Here is a 16722-nt window from a genome sequence, read left to right as displayed (position 1 = left end):
TGTATAAAGTATGTACGTTATCCACATGACGCATATAAAGTATGAACATTATCCACATGACGCGTATAACGTATCTACGTTATCCACAAGATGTGGATAATGTTTCTACGTTATCCACATTATGTTGATAAAGTATCTACGTTATCCACATAACGTGGTTAAAGGATCTACGTTATCCACACAAAGTGGATAGTGTTTCTACGTGGATAAAAATCTAGGTTATCCACATAATTTGGATCAAAAATCTGCGTTATCCACATAACGCGGTTAAAGTATTTACATCATCCATAGCGCGTGGATAAAGGATCTACATTATCCACCTGACGTGCATAAAGTATCTACGTTATCCAATTAACATGTATAAAGTATCTACGTTATCCACATTGCGTGGATAAAGTATCTACGTTACCCCCATGACTTGGATAAAGTATATATCATATACAATTAACGCCGGTAATGTAAAGTAAAGTATCTACGCTATCCACATGACTTGGATAAACTATATACGTTATTCATACGACGTGATAAAGTATTTACGTTATCCACATGACGTGAATAAAGTATATATATTATCCACAATACGTGGATAATGTATCTACGTTATCCACTAGACGTGGACAATGTTTCTACGTTATCGATAATGATTCTACGTTATCCACATTACGTGAATAAAGCATCTACGTTATCCCCATGACTAAAGTATATATTTTATCGGCATAGCGTGGATAAAGTATCTACGTTTTTCCCATGACGTGGATAAAGTATCTACGTTACCCCCATGACGTGGATAAAGTATCTACGTTATCCCCATGATGTGGATAAAATATCTAGCTTATCGAATTAACGTGGATAATGTATTTGCGTTATCTTTATAACTTGGATGTCGGATCTACGTTAGCCACACGACGTGGAAAAAGCATTTAAGTTATCCACATTACGTGGATAAAGCATTTAAGTTATCCACATTACGTGGATAAAGTATCTACCTTATCTACACAACGTGAATATTATCCACATAACAGGGATAAGGTATCTATGTGATCCAAATGACGTGGATAAAGTAGATTTATCGCCGTTACGTGGATAAATTATCTAAGTTATCCAAATGAGCGGAATAAAGTATCAACGTTATCCACATAACGTGGATTATGTTTGTACGTTATCCACAAAACGTGGATAATGTTTCCACGTAGATAAAAATCTAAGTTATCTATATAGCTTTGATAAAGAATCTATATTATCCACATGACGTGGATAAAGTATTTATTTTATGTGCTCCACGTGGATAAAGTATCTACCTTATCACCACGACGTGGATACATGATCTACGTTACCCACATAACATGGATGATGTTTCTACGTTATACACATAACTTGGACAATGTTTCTACGTGGATAAAAAGTCCAAGTTATCCACATAACGTGGATAAAAAATTTACGTTATTTACATAACGCGTTATCTTTACATTATCTACATGACTTGGATGTGCTATCTAAGTTATCGACATAACGTGGATAATATATCTACGTTATCCATATGGCGTGGATAAAGTATATACGCTATCCATATTATGTGAATAAAATATCTACGTTATCCACATTACATGGATAAAGTATATACGTTATCCAAATAACGCGGACAATATTTCTACGTTAACCACATAACGAGGATAATGTTTCTACATTATCTACATGACTTGGTTGTGGTATCTAGTTATCCACTTAACGTGGATAAAATATCGACGTTATACAAATGGCGTGGATAAAGTATATACGCTATCCACATGACATGTATAAATTATTTACGTTATCCACAGAACGTGAATAATGTATCTACGTTATCCACGGAACGTGAATAATGTATCTACGTTATCCACGGAACGTGGATAAAGAATCTTTGTTACAAAGAAAACGTGAGTAGGGTATCTATGTGATCCAAATGATGTGGATAAGTTATCTATGTACGTTATTCACATAATTTATATAAGGTATCCAAATAACGTGGATATGGAATTTGCATTATTTACACAACATAGATAAGGTATATATTTTATGCGCGAAGCTTGAATAAGGTATCTATCTAATAAGGATAAGATATGTTTTTTATCCAAAGAGAGAAAAATAAGGTGGTTCCATATCATTGAGCCCATAGGAATCGTCGTGCTCTTATTAACATAGAAGAAGCTTGTCCCTTTGGGGATTTTGTGGGAACATATCGTCGGTGTCATCCTTAAGTGTTCCATACGCCATTTTTTACTTTTTGAGATACAGGTGGTTTCTATGGTTTTTCGATACGCTCTTTCTGAATTTCTAGTCGGCTTTCTCCTATCTGCTCTAGTTTCCGAGATATCCACTGCTCGACGGGAAAGCACAAACTTTGTTCAGCTATTAAATTAATAGTTTTAAAATTTACAAGTTTAAAAACACATTTCAAAAATCAGAATTTTAATTTTCGATTTAGAAGTATTTAATTTATTGAGGCAAAGATGGAAAATTTGTTTGTCACTTTGTTCAATGTGATTTACAATATTTCACATTTGTGTCATAAGTGCGGATATGGAATAAAACGACAAAAATTCTTTTTTTAAAAAATCTCTATAACTTTAATATTTCAATACATATTCCTCTAAATTTTTGCAAATATGTTCTATATACTATTATTAGTATTTCAAGTAAAAAATATAAATATTTGCTTTGGCCAGCTCCACACAGTTGTGACGCAAAACATTAAAATGCGATTATCTCAAAACGGGTAAATGGCGTATGGAACACTTAAGCATGACACCGACGATATGTACATTAGGGTTATAGCTTTTTTATATTTGTTTGGAAATATCAAAAATACCACCACATAGCCGTGTAGAGCATGAAAGAAATTATCAATTTTTCCCTACTGTTAAAAATTTTTCCGCACCGATTGCATTCAAGTTTTCCATTTCAGTTGTTTTCATTAGGTCTTCGATTTTTATAGCAAATCGTTACTAAATAGGCTATTTCATTTTGAAATTGAATATAATATTCAATATCGGACCATTCTACTTAATACCATTCTACAATAATACAAAATATTGACTAAATTGGGCTTAACTCTAGTTTTGTAAAAACTCTCCGATTTTCTTGAAATTGTTTGCAGTGGTAGATATTGTTGCGCTGATCACGGGAATATAATTTTTTTGGAGACGGACCCGGTTACGCGCTTATTAGGTCAAGAAGTTATAGCAAAAATATCGATTTTTGGGCCCGGCTTTTTCCATAAAACCCTAAAAAAGTCGAAAGAAGGCCCATTATGGGTGCTCAACTAATTCATACCATGTTATAGCTCATACTTTAACCTTTCCAAAATTGTTATATCTTCTTTGGATCCAGAGATAATGACCTTATAATCTTCACATCCCGTTTCTAATGGGTTCATTTCTTTAGAAAATTCTCAAGTTTTGAAATGAATTTTAGAAAAACGTTACATTGATACTTAGAAAAAGTGTCGAATTTAGAAAAACTTTGGATCCCGTAGCCGGTGTTGGACATATCCCAGAGGAGAAAATCTCAAGCCCCGGCCGAAGGCCGTCTACTTTGGAAAAGTGTCGAATTTAGAAAAACTTTGGATCGCGTAGCCGGTGTTGGACATACCCCAGAGGAGAAAATCTTAAGGTAGAAGAATTTTATCACTGGATGCAATGGTTCTAAGGTCAATATCTCTGGATCCAGAGAAGATATTACAATATATAGCACCATTTTGGAAAGGTTAAAGTATTAGCTATAATATGACATAATTTAATTTAGCACCCATAATGGGCCCCTTTTCGACTTTTTGAGGGTTTTATGGAAAAACCCGGGTCCAAAAATCGATATTTGTCATGTCACCACATGTTGGATAGGTATTTTCATAGGCTTTCCAACGATAATCAGTTTGTAAAAATCGGTTCAGTAGAACCGGGTCTAGCGTGTACCGGGTACCCGGACTTTCGGACCGGGTAACCTGCTCCGCCCTCCAAGAAAATTTTATATTCCCGTAATAAGCGCAAAAATACCTACTTCTGGAAAAATTTTTAAAAAAAATCGGAGAGTTTTTACTAAACTAGAGTTGTTCATTAAAATTAAAAATTTTTTAAAGAAAAATTTATGCAAATCCTTTAGAAATCCTTGTCGGTGTGAAAACTTTTTGGTCGAATCGAACTTAGAAACCCGATTTTGTTATCAGTACAATATTTCGCACATGGTACTGGCGTGGTATTTTTTGGTTGTATCCTTAATGTACATATGTATCATATTCTAACAATAATTCTTCGTTAGGCATCTAACGTAGATAATATTGTTTTCTTATATATGAATACCACAATTCCATACATTTGTATATATAGTTTCTCCATCCAATCACGTTAATAAAAGCAGCATATGTACAAACATGCATACACAAGCAAATGGATAAAATATGCACACACCACAACACAATTTCAAATATAAATTATTTAACTTTTCACATTAGCATATGAAACCCCAAAGAATACGATTTTCCCGAAACAAAAAAAAGCAACACAAACTTCTCAATTTTGCAATCTTTCATTGAACATTTCCTTTTTTCCAACTCAACTCACTCTTTTTTCATCTCTCTCTTTCTTCTTTTCTCTTATTACAGAGTGGCAATGTTTCGAAAATTTCTAATACCAACTGTTATTGTCAGTATTCTGCTATTACTAACCACCCTGATAACACTAACAAAAACGGAAACAACATCTGTTGTTACACCATCGACACCCAAACGAACGGTTGTTACAAAATCATCAACGCCAGCACGACCTGTCACAATAGTCCTGGCAACATCAGCTGTAGATTACAACGATACAACAACAAATGTGGCCAATGGAAATACATCAGCAGCTAACAACAACAAAAGCAACAATAATGTCAATAACAAAATCGTTAGAAAACTTAACACCAAGAAGCTATTGAATAATGCACAAGTAACAACAACAACATCGTTGTTGCCCTTACAGCCACCATTAAATGTGACATCAACCACTTTGGCAAGTTTTATATTAAATCAGCAACGTCAACAGCAACACAAAAAACAACGACAACAATATCCACTGGCAAAACATCAGCACAAGGATCAACAGGACCAGCAAACGAAACAAGAAAAATATCATCAACAGCAGCTACAGAATATTTTAAAACAACAGCAACAACGTCGTCAACAGCTGCAACAACAACAGCAGCAACAGCGTCAAAATCGACAATCTGAACAACATGAAACGGGTGGTGGTAGAGGTGGCGACAGTGGTGAAAGCGTTACTGCGAATGATGCCACTGCTGCTGTTGATGTTGGTGATGGTGGTGGTGTTGGTGACACGCAACAATCCCAAAAACATTTAATAAATGTTTCAAATGAATCTGACAGCAAAGAAGAAAATCTGAAAAAGGTAAGAATTTCAATTTTAAAAACTGACACTAGAAAAGCGTTACCTCCCTCGGGGGTAGGGCAATATGCTTGGTGTAGTAGTCGTAGTAAAATACATAGCTTGTGGCATAACAAAGGGATACAAGAAGTCAGAGGTGAATGATTGTCAGATTGGCTTGTTTTTGTTTGTAAAAAAGAAAACAACAACAAAATCGAGCATTGTTGTGGTGTTAACACTTTGAAATGAAAATATGGAACATGTTTTATTTAAATTCGAAGAGAGAAGAATGCTGCTGAAATTGCCAAATATATGTCAAAAAGTTGCACATGTTTCGCTTGTGAGGAGTTAAGCTGGAAAGCGGAAGAAGAGATGTTGTTGGTGTTGGGAAGAATGTGGTAGGTGTAGCTGTTGTATTTAGGTTGCATGATTGACAATTCTATATAAATTGGGTAAGGTATATTTTAAAAAGAGGATAATTTATCTGAGGTATAGATAAAAGTATAAACTGTATAAGCTAAAGTAGTAAAACATCTACATGCTCTGCGGATAGTTCATCAATACTACTGAGTAACTTAGATAATGAAAATGCAGTACTTAGATAAATTTATCTTTTCTCTGTATTAGGATAGTGTGAATAATTATTTTTGTTTGGTATTTAACAGCGAAACTTAGACTTAGATAATTTATCTCTAATGCCAGACGAATGAAAATGATTTATCTCTTGTACCTAGATGCAGAGCATAATGCATCTACAATATTCAGATAACGTAAACAATATAGCTATGACTTCTGTAAAGAGTGCATAATGCATCTGCTGCATCTTAATAAGGGACTAGATAAAACACATACGACATTGTGAAAAACTTAGTTAATGTATCTAAGTTATCCAGAAAACGTGGATAATGTATGTCTTACAATCAGATAGCGTGGATAATACATCTACAGGATCGAGATAACGTGGATAACTATGTATATACGGCATTTAGATAATGTGGTAATGTAAAGACAACCTCTAGGTGGAACAGATAGAACGGAACATCCAAATAGCGTGATAAATTATCTATGACAGTCAAATAGCGTAGATAAAGTATTTACAACATCCAGGTAGCTTGGATAAAGTGTATAGGACATTTAAATAATTCGATAATGTATAGACAACATCCAGATAGCACAATAGCACAGATAAATCATCTATGTTATCTGAGTAGAGTGGAAAAAGTATCTACGGCATACAAATTACGTTAATAAAGTATCTGCGACATTCATATTACTCGGATAATGTATCTGCAAAATTCACATATGATGGATATGGTAACTACGACAGCCTGATTCTCGGATATTGTTTCAACGACATACAGTGGTCGTTAAAAACATCTGTAAACTACAGATAGTTCGGATAATGTATCTACGACATCCAGATAGCTCGTATAATGTTTCTTCGACATTCAGAAGTGGTTATAAAGTATATATGATATCCCGATAGCTCGGATGAAGTAAATACGACATTCATATGGCTCAGATAACTTGCCTACGATATTCAGATAGCGTGTATAAAATAACAACGACTTGCAGGTAGATCGTATATTGTATTCACGACACTCAGAGGTCGTTAAAGTGTACATACCACATCCCGATAGCTCGGATAAAGTATCTACGGCACTCAGATAGCTCGGATAAAGTATCTACGGCACTCAGATAGCTCGGATAAAGTATTTACGACATTCCGATAGATCGGATATTTAATCTACGATACTCAGAGGTCGTTTAAAAGTATTTGCAACATCCAGATAGCTCGGATAATGCATCTACGATATACAGAGTTTACCACCTTTATCTACGACATCCCGAAAAATCAAAGGTATTTTCGACATACCGATAGCTCAGATATTGTATGCACGACCTTCAGACGTCGTTAAAAAGTATGTATAACATACAGATAGGTCGGATAATGTATCTACGACATCGCTATAGTTATTGTATCTACGCCCATAGAGGTTGTTAAAAATTATCTACAACATCCTGGTCGCTCGGATAATGCATCTACGACATTTATTTAGCTCAGATAATGTATCTACAACACTCAGATAGTATGGATAAAGTATCTACGACATCCCGATAGATCCCATATTGTATCTACGACAATCGGAGGTCGTCAGAAAATATCTATAACACCCACATAGCTCGGATTATGTATCTACGACATCCCGATAGCTCAGATATTGTATCTACGACATTCGGACGTGGTTAAAAAGTGTGTATAACATACTGATAGGTCGAGTAATGTATCTACGGCATTCATATATCGCGAATAATGTATCTAGAACTGTCAGATAGCATAGATAAACTATCTACGATATCCCATTAGTTATTGTATATACGGCCAATAGGGGTTGTTAAAAATTATCTACAACATCCTGATTGCTCGGATAATGAATCTGGTTATAAAGTATATATGACATCCCGACAGCTCGGATAAAGTATCTACGGCATTCATATGGCTCGCATAACGTTCCTAAGATATTCAGATAACATGTTTGAAATATCTACTACTTTCAGGTAGATCGGATATTGTATTTGCGACACTCAGAGGTCGTTAAAGAGTATGTAGAACATCCAGGTAGCTCGTTTAATGTATCTACGACATTCATATAGCTCGGGTAATATATATACGGATGGTCAGAGATCGTCAAAAAGTATGTACAACATCCTGATCGCTCGGATAATGCATCTACGACATTCATTTGGCTCAGATAATGTGTCTACAACACTAAGATAGTATAGATAAAGTATCTACGACATCCCGATAGATCCCATATTGTATCTACGATAATCAGAGGTCGTTAGACAATACATATCTATAACACCCACATATGTAGATCAGATAAATTATCTACGAAACTCCAAAAGCTCATATATTGTATCTACGACATTCAGACGTCGTTAAAAATACAGATAGGTCGGGTAATGCATCTACGGCATTCATATAGCTCGAATAATGTGTCTAGGGCTCTCAGATAGCATGGCTAAAGTATCTACGATGTCCCTATAGTTATTTTATCTACGCCCCATAGAGGTTGTTAAAAATTATCTACAACATACTGATTGCTCGGATAATGCATCTGGTTAAGAGGTACCTACGACATCCTGATATCTCGGATAAAGTAGCTTCAACACTTAGAGGTCGTTAAATGGTATCTACAACATCCAGATAGCTCGGATAATGCATCTACGACATTCAGAAGTGGTTATAAAGTATATATGACTTCCCGATAGCTCGGATATAGTATCTACGACATTCATATGGCTCGGATAACATGCCTACGATATTCAGATAGGGTGTATAAAATATCTACGACTTCCAGATAGATCGGATATTGTATTTACGACACTCAGAGGCCTTAAAGAGTATCTAGAACATCCAGATAGCTCGTTTAATGTATCTACAACATTTATATATCTCACATCCCGATAGTTCGGATAAAGTATCTACGACATTCAGATAGCTCGTATAAAGTATCTACGACATCCAGATTGCATTTATAAAGTATCTACGACATTCCGATAGATCGGATATTGTATCTAGGATACTCAGAGGTCGTATATAAGTATTTGCAACTTCCAGATAGCTCGGAAAATGCATCTGCGACATTCAGGTCGTTAGAAAGTATGTATAACAACCAGATAGGTAGGATAATGTATCTACGACACTCAGATAGCATGAATAAAGTATCTACTACATCCCGATAGCTCCCACATTGCATCTACGACACTCAGAGGTCATTAAAAAATATCTACAAAATTCAGATAGCTCGTATAAAGTTTATACGACATTCAGATAACATTTATAAAGTATCTACGGCATCCCGGTGGTTCGGACATTGTATCTATAACACTCAGAGGTCGTTAGAAAATATCTACAATATCCCTATAATTCGAATGGTCGTTAAAAAAGTACAAACAACCTCCAGGTAGCTCGGATAATGTATCGACTGCATCCATATAGCCCGGATAATGTATCAACGACATCCAGATAGCTCGTATAATATTTCTTCGACATCCCGATAAATCGGATATTGTATCTACGACGCTCAAGAGTCATTTAAAAGTATTTGCAACATCCGAATAGCTCGGATAATGCATCTTCGATATTCGGAGGTCGTTAAAAAGTATATACGATATCCTGAGAGCTTGGATAATATATTTCCGACATGCATATAGCTCGGATAACGTATTTACAATACTAAAGTAGCATAGATAAAGTATGTACGACATCCCGATAGATCAAATATTGTATCCATGGTACTCAGAGTTAGTTAAAAGCTATCTAGAACATCCAGACAGCTCGGATATTGAATTCCATGACATTCAGAGGTGATTAAAAGGTATATACGACATCCAGATAGCTCGGATAATGCAACTACGACATTCAATGGCGGTTAAAAAGTACATACGACATCCCGTATAAAGTATCTACTGCATTCATGTAGCTCGGAGGTTGTTAGTAATGTATCTACGACATTTGCTTAACGTAAGTAAGCCATCTACGGCATTCAGGTAGCGAGAATAAGTTATCCACGATGTTCAGATTGATGGATGACATATCCATGACATTCAAAAGTTTTAAATAAAGTATCTACGGCATACATGCAGCTTAGAAAACGTATCAACGACATTCTGATAGAGTGGATAAAGTATCCACGACATCCAGATAGCTCGGACATTGCATCAATGACATTATAAGCCGTTAATAAAGTATATACAACCTGTAGATAGTTCAGAAATTGTATCTACAACATTCTGATATGGTGGATAAAGTATCTAGGGCGTGAAGATAGCTTAGAAAATATGTCTGCGACATCTGTACATGGTGGATAAAGTATCTACGACATTCAGATAGCTCAGAAAATCTATGTACGATATTTTGATAGCGTGGATAAAGTATCAATTACATCCAAGTAATGGATGCATTGCAATTTTGGCCGAAGGAGTATGCTTTTTCGAGCGTCCTCACCCTAATAGAGGCATCGATTGGGGTTTCCTAAACTCTGGACATAGGAATTTCGCTGACATTTCCTTCTTAGCTACTTGAGTATAGTTACTTTCTTCCACACGAACTTGAGGTTAGATGTTATCAGCTGAAATTCGTTTACTCTGATGGTGCTAGGATCTTTATTTGCATACCGATTGCAGTAATTGAATTCCCTTCGGTATACTTTCGTGTCCTTAGCTTCTTTGGATTTGGTATTTTTTGAGGTTAGCGGTGTCTGTGAATAATCCGTCCTATCGATGGATATTTCACTCTTGCCGCTTTTCCTCTCCAGTGTTTTTTTTGCTGAGAAGTAAAGGTTTGTCGGATTTGTCCAACACTAAAACGTCTAGCCCGGTGGAACAAGTCGTTTTAGCACCTTTGCTCCCGGATTCGGTCTAAGTATCATGTCTAGAGGTTGGGACATAGCTCACTGCCGTGTTCATGGCTTCTGCGTCCGTCAGCGATAAATTCTCCCAAATATCATCAGGGATGCTCTCATCTTTCGGAGTTAGAGGGGTACTTTCCTCAATTAGGTTGAGAAGTAACAAACTGTTTTTGTTTAGATTTCCATTTATGTGGTCCAATCCGGAGCGTCGTCCCCGCCCTTAGCTACAGTCTGCTTCTCTGCAACACAAGAGTTTGAGCTGCTGTTGGGATAGTCAGCGATAGTGAGATTGATGCACTTGTCGGAGTGATGGCTGAGGTTGCCAAGGTATCTACAATGAGGTCTCCTTACAACGTTAAGAACATGACAACTAAGCCGAAGAAATGCCACACACTATTCAATCACACACGTACACAAGGGTTCATCAGTAGCCGTCCTGCATGCCCATAGTGTATGGGATACTTAATGCTCGTTGAGGTATCAACGAAGCTCCGTTCAACACCTATTGACACACCGCTAGGCTCGTGCCCGTTTTACACAGTAGGAGATCCCTACCTACCCCGGGCTTCGGCGGAGTTAAGACTTTATTGCATCTATAGCCGCTTATGGCTTCGGAGACCGCCTGTTGATGCGTGGTTTGCATGGAGTTCGCTATCGACAATCGGTTGATAGAATGACGTCTAACATGACTTCACGATAACACCTAAAATCTTGACGGATGTGTTGGGGAGGTGGATCTTGCGTCATAGTGTGATGGCTGGGATGACACTAAAGATAGGATGCCAGCAGAAAATGTCTACTCAGTAATTCTTTTGTCTGACTGACAGCATCCTTGTCTCCTAATGAAGGTGATCTAAACTGGATATTTAGACATAGTCAGCTTCACATTTTGGACACAGCCCGGAGCGCATTTTTCTGGGAATTTTTGCAAATTTCATCATTGTGTGTCGCTGAGAAAGTAAGTTCAGACTGGAGCTGTATAGTTAAGGATTGATGCAATCATCGACTACCCAGTACTATCCCAGTAGTTTTTTGGGAGCCACCCTGTAGTGCAGTGGTAAGCACGTCCGCCTTGCACTCAGAAGGTCTGCGTTTCAATCCGTGACCAGAACATCAACATTTTCGGCGATATTTCAGCCATGAAAAACTTCTCTACAAGTGGTGTCGTAAGACATGACGTTCGGACTCGGTGACAAAAAGTAGGTACCATATCAATGAGCTAATATGAATCGACCTCTCCCATATCATTCAGCCACAATGAATCTGCGTGCACTCATTGAAATGGGAGTAGTCTCCTTTGTCACTTCGGGGATATTGTGAGAATATATGTATGTACCCAAGTATTTTTGGATTATTGACTGTGGGTATACGCCTATCTCTGATGAATATATCGTGCCGGAAATGAAGGTTGACATAGAGATGTTTTTAGGTAATAAAATAAGATTGATTTAGGCCATTCGCAATCTTTGTCTTTAGCTCCTGCATAGCTGTTGTTGCAAGATGGAAGTGCTCTTTCAGGGATGGGAGTGTGGCAATTTTTCGTTCTCCTGATCTGTGCGTTCCTATAAAAGTAGCCTATCTCTTGGCCACACAATACTAACCTCCATAAATTTTCTTTCTCCTTTCAGCTGGAAGACCTGGAAGAAGTCTCAGCACACATTGAGTTAATAAAACCTCTTGCAACATCCACCAATGCCTATATACCCTTCGATTTGGACTACAATGATCCGACGGAGGAGAAATCACGGCCACCGGAACCCAAGAAACAATCCACAATTAATGAAGTTTTAACAAATCTTTTTCCCATAGGATTTTCGGATATTTTTAAATTTAGTTATCCCGCAGATGCAGAAATACAAGAACAGCAACAACAACATTTTCCCGAAGTAATAACAAACCTTCAACCCGAATTTATTCCTGATGCAGTAAGGGAACCCCAAATCCATCCAGTTTATATACCACCAGAAGTGCAAAGATCATTGCAACCAACTTTACCTCCTGTGGTGGCCATAAAATCCACACCAACCCCCTTTAAACCAATGCCCGAGGAAAGTGCAGAACTAGCCAGTTCTATAGAAATGTTGATACCATTTAAACCAATGCCGAGTGAGATACCCAAGGCTAAGGAGTATCATTCGAGGATCAAACAAAGGGGAAAGGTTTATAATGATCCTGTAGCAATTGCCTTTGACAATGATCAAGGTGAGCAAGAAGAGGAAGAGGAAAAACAAAAGGAAGTTAAGACCACAAGTTCCAGCACCAGTACTACTACATCCACCACTCTTAAGCCCACAACAACAACAACGACGACTACTACTGTCGCTCCAACCACCAGCACCACGACAAAAGCTCCATTGCCCTCATCTACCACCAAGAAGTCGCGAAGAAAATCCTCCAGAAAAAGGCCACCTAAGTCCTTTCAATCGACGTCTACCAAGAAACCCGAAGCTGAGATACCAACCGAGCCCAAAAAAGAAGAAAGAAAAGAAAGGCCAAAAGTATCAAAGACGCTCATACCGTTTGAACCAAAATTGGAGGAAATACCGGAATCCCAAAAGGATACAAAGGACAATGGCACGACAATCTCAACCTTTGTAACCATGACCCGAGAGACCAGAAGAGAAACCAGTCCTGGTCATGTGGAAATTGTTGTGGAGAAATTTCTGACAGATCCATTGGCGAGTAAATCTACCTCGGAAGAATTCCGCGATGGTAGCAATTCGATTAGCAAGGAGGAGCTGCTGCGCATAAATCGTGCAGCCAAGGAAGCATCAGTGTTACCAAGCCTCTTGTTAAATCCCGAAGATGATAACTCCTCGAACAGCACCTCGGCTTCCAGTCCTAAGGCTCCCATTGTTATTTTGAATGATAATAACTCTGATGATTTTGTGGATGCACCCCAGGACGATAATCAAATTGCAGAGACCCAGAATTTCGCCCAAGCTGTTTATCAAGATCCTGCTCAGAGTGTTAGCTATTCTGAGGGTCCCACACATTCGGTAAATGTTCACATTATACACGATGATAAGTTAAGGAAGGCCCAGGCAGAGACGGAAAAGTTGTTGGAGAGGGAAAAACAAGAAGAACAGGCCACCCAACCACGTTATCAATCCTATCAAGCTTTTGTGGAACAGGCAAAGCAGATACAAAACTCCCTGGAGGAAGCCCCGTCGAGGAAATTCTTAAAGAATTTCAAACCAGCTTTGTCGCAAAATCCCAACCCCCAACCATTGGTGAAGGGCAACTTTCACTACGAACAAATGCCGGAAAGTCACATCCAGACTGTGCCACCTGCGGCCCAGTTACAGTTTGTCCGACTGGAGAGATTGCAACCGGAATACCAGCCCCACTATGAGAATCAGCATGATTCCTCAGCGTTGCATACCTCAATTACAAATAGCGGCCAGGTTAGTGACAAGGAGGCCTATGAGACAGTGGGTAATGCGGAAAATCCTGAGCCACCACAATCAGTAACACCCTATAATTTTGTGTTTGTAACCATGAATGCTCATGACAAGCGGGAAGAAGAGCATGCTGAGCAGCAACAACCACAACAACCTCAAGAGCAGTACCTTGGGCCCTTTAATCCCCACAAAACTGCTCAAGAATTTGTGTATGAGGCCATTAATGCCCAACCTCCCTCAGCACAACAACACGAACAAGAACACCGTGAACGCGAACAACATGAACCCGAACCTGGCCCCGATCAAGATCATCATGCCCAAGAAACGGAGGAGAGTCCCAAACCCAGTGGCAGTGGAGGATACACCTTTGTGGAGGTCCAAAAATCCATTAACATTCACAATAAGCTCATCACCGAGAAGGATGGACGCCTCATAGAACAACATGAAACCATATATCCCGAGCAGAAATATGTGGAACGCTTACCAGCAGAACAGCATCCGCAGCAGAAGCTACATCCTCCGCCACAACCACCACAAAATTATGTTTCTTTATCCGATAATCCCATACATGTGGCCCATGAGGAATATGAACAGGCTGCCTCCTTGATTGAAGAACAGCACACCCTGGATCCAGGGCAATCTTTAATCGATATTGGACCTATACAACAATCAAATTTGGTGCAAGAGACTCACATTGTGGAAACACCCTCGGGCAAGGGAGGTGGTCAATATGTTCAAGAGGCTGAAGTACACCACGAAGAGCAGTTACAACATCATCATCCTCACGAACATGGACATGGAGAACCACAGCATCACCAAAATCATCACGAAGAAGAGGTACATCATCACACCGAACATCATCATGAAGGCGACCATCCCCAAGAACCCCAGCATCATCATCATCTCCATCCATATGGCCCACCTTCCGGACCCCCAGTACAAATTCCCTATGCCCTGCCACCGGAATTCCATACGCCTTATCAGGGACCCCTGTACTTGCAGGAAATCATTGAGAAACATGTACCCATACCCTATGCAGTACCAGAACCGGTGCCATTCCCAGTACATTTCCAACATTTCATCGATCGTCCTGTGCCCATTGAGACCATAGTTGAGAAACCCGTACCATATCCTGTAGAAAAGGTTGTCGAAAAGGTGGTGGAGAAACATGTACCCGTTGAGGTGGAGAAAATCGTCGAAAAACCGGTTGAGAAGATTGTCGAGAAATATGTTGATCGTCCAGTGGCCATACCCATTAAAATACCTGTGGCCTTGCACATACCAAATCCAAATCCCATTTACTCACCCCTCCATGGCCATGGTCATTTCCCGTCCTCATTTGGTCCCAGTTCACAAGATTCCTGGCCATCTCAACCATCATCCACATTGGCCCGCATACCCGCCAAAATATTACGGGCTTATTATGCCAAGATGATAAAAAAGCTGGTGCCGCAAATGACCCAGGCCTATAAGTCATCTCCGCTGGCCTCCAAACCCAAATATCAAACCTCTAAACCCACCACCAAATATCCTACGAAAATAAGTGATGTGCGTTTTGATCTAAAGCCACCACCACCGCCACCACTAGGTCCCAGTTGGGATGTGGGAGCCCGTTATCAATATGACTACAACACCCTTCCCCTCGATCTCTCAGCATCACATTCAATAGCCGTTTCAGAACACACAAAACATCCCACAGTTCCCGGTTCCAAGGGTAACTATGATGAATTCCAGAGATGGCGCAATGGTCATAGTTTAAAGAGGAGTCCTGATTTCGGCATGAATTTACACATGGAATATGGTTTCAAGCCGCCCCTGGTACCCTCTGTGGAAATTGATGATAAGGGTGTGCCTTTGAAAGCTGCCGCTGACTTGACCAAGGGTAAAGAGGAATAATTACAACAAATAATTTTAGTTCTAAGTGACAAATCACCTATGTTTGTGGTGCATTTTTTAAGGAATTTAGAAATTACGATTTTTTAATTAATTTATAACGAATTTGCAGTTTTATTTTTTAAAACAAAAACAAAAAACACAGTGCCAAACCGAATTAACCGAATTTTATAAATTGTTTTTCTCATAACGTATTTTGTTGTTGTAATAAATGAATATTTATTAAATAAAATTTATTAAAATAAGAAGATAAGAGGAGGGAAAATTTGGAAAATGTTTAATGCAGCCAACTTTTCTTAGGCAAAAGGTCTCAAGAAGACACCTTTCCTTAGGAAAGGGTCCCAGGAAGTCACCTTTCTTTGGGAAAAGGTCTCATGAAGCCACATATCCTTCAAAAGAGGTTTCAAAAAATCACTTTTAATTGAAAAGAGGTCTCAAGAAGCCACATTTCCTTGGAAGCAGGTGTCAACAAGCCACATTTTCTTGCGTAAAGGTCACAAAAAGCCATCTTTCCTTAGGAAAAGGTTTCATAAAGCCACCTTTCCTTGAAAAGAGGTCTCAACCTTTCCTTTACAAAGGGTCTTAAGAAGCACCTTTCTTTTACAAAGGTCTTAA

At 38.6% G+C, this 16722-nt stretch overlaps 1 protein-coding gene across 1 annotated transcript in view; it reads left to right on the top strand.

Annotated features, from left to right (window-relative positions):
- Window positions 1-16249, top strand: part of LOC141405678 (uncharacterized) — a 31725-nt gene extending 15476 nt beyond the window's left edge. Inside the window, exons 2-3 of the mRNA XM_073990288.1 lie at window positions 4634-5417; window positions 12439-16249. Coding sequence (XP_073846389.1) covers window positions 4641-5417; window positions 12439-16110 — 4449 coding nt within the window. The 5' untranslated portion in view covers window positions 4634-4640 and the 3' untranslated portion in view covers window positions 16111-16249. The remainder of the gene's footprint in view (window positions 1-4633; window positions 5418-12438) is intronic.
- Window positions 16250-16722: the final 473 nt, after the last annotated feature.

The sequence above is a fragment of the Musca autumnalis genome, unplaced genomic scaffold (assembly GCF_047663935.1).
Source record: "Musca autumnalis isolate F117 unplaced genomic scaffold, ASM4766393v1 scaffold_5, whole genome shotgun sequence".
NCBI lineage: Eukaryota > Metazoa > Arthropoda > Insecta > Diptera > Muscidae > Musca > Musca autumnalis.
The sequence above is the reverse complement of the archived record's forward strand: the minus strand, read 5'-3'. Positions and strand labels throughout refer to the sequence as shown.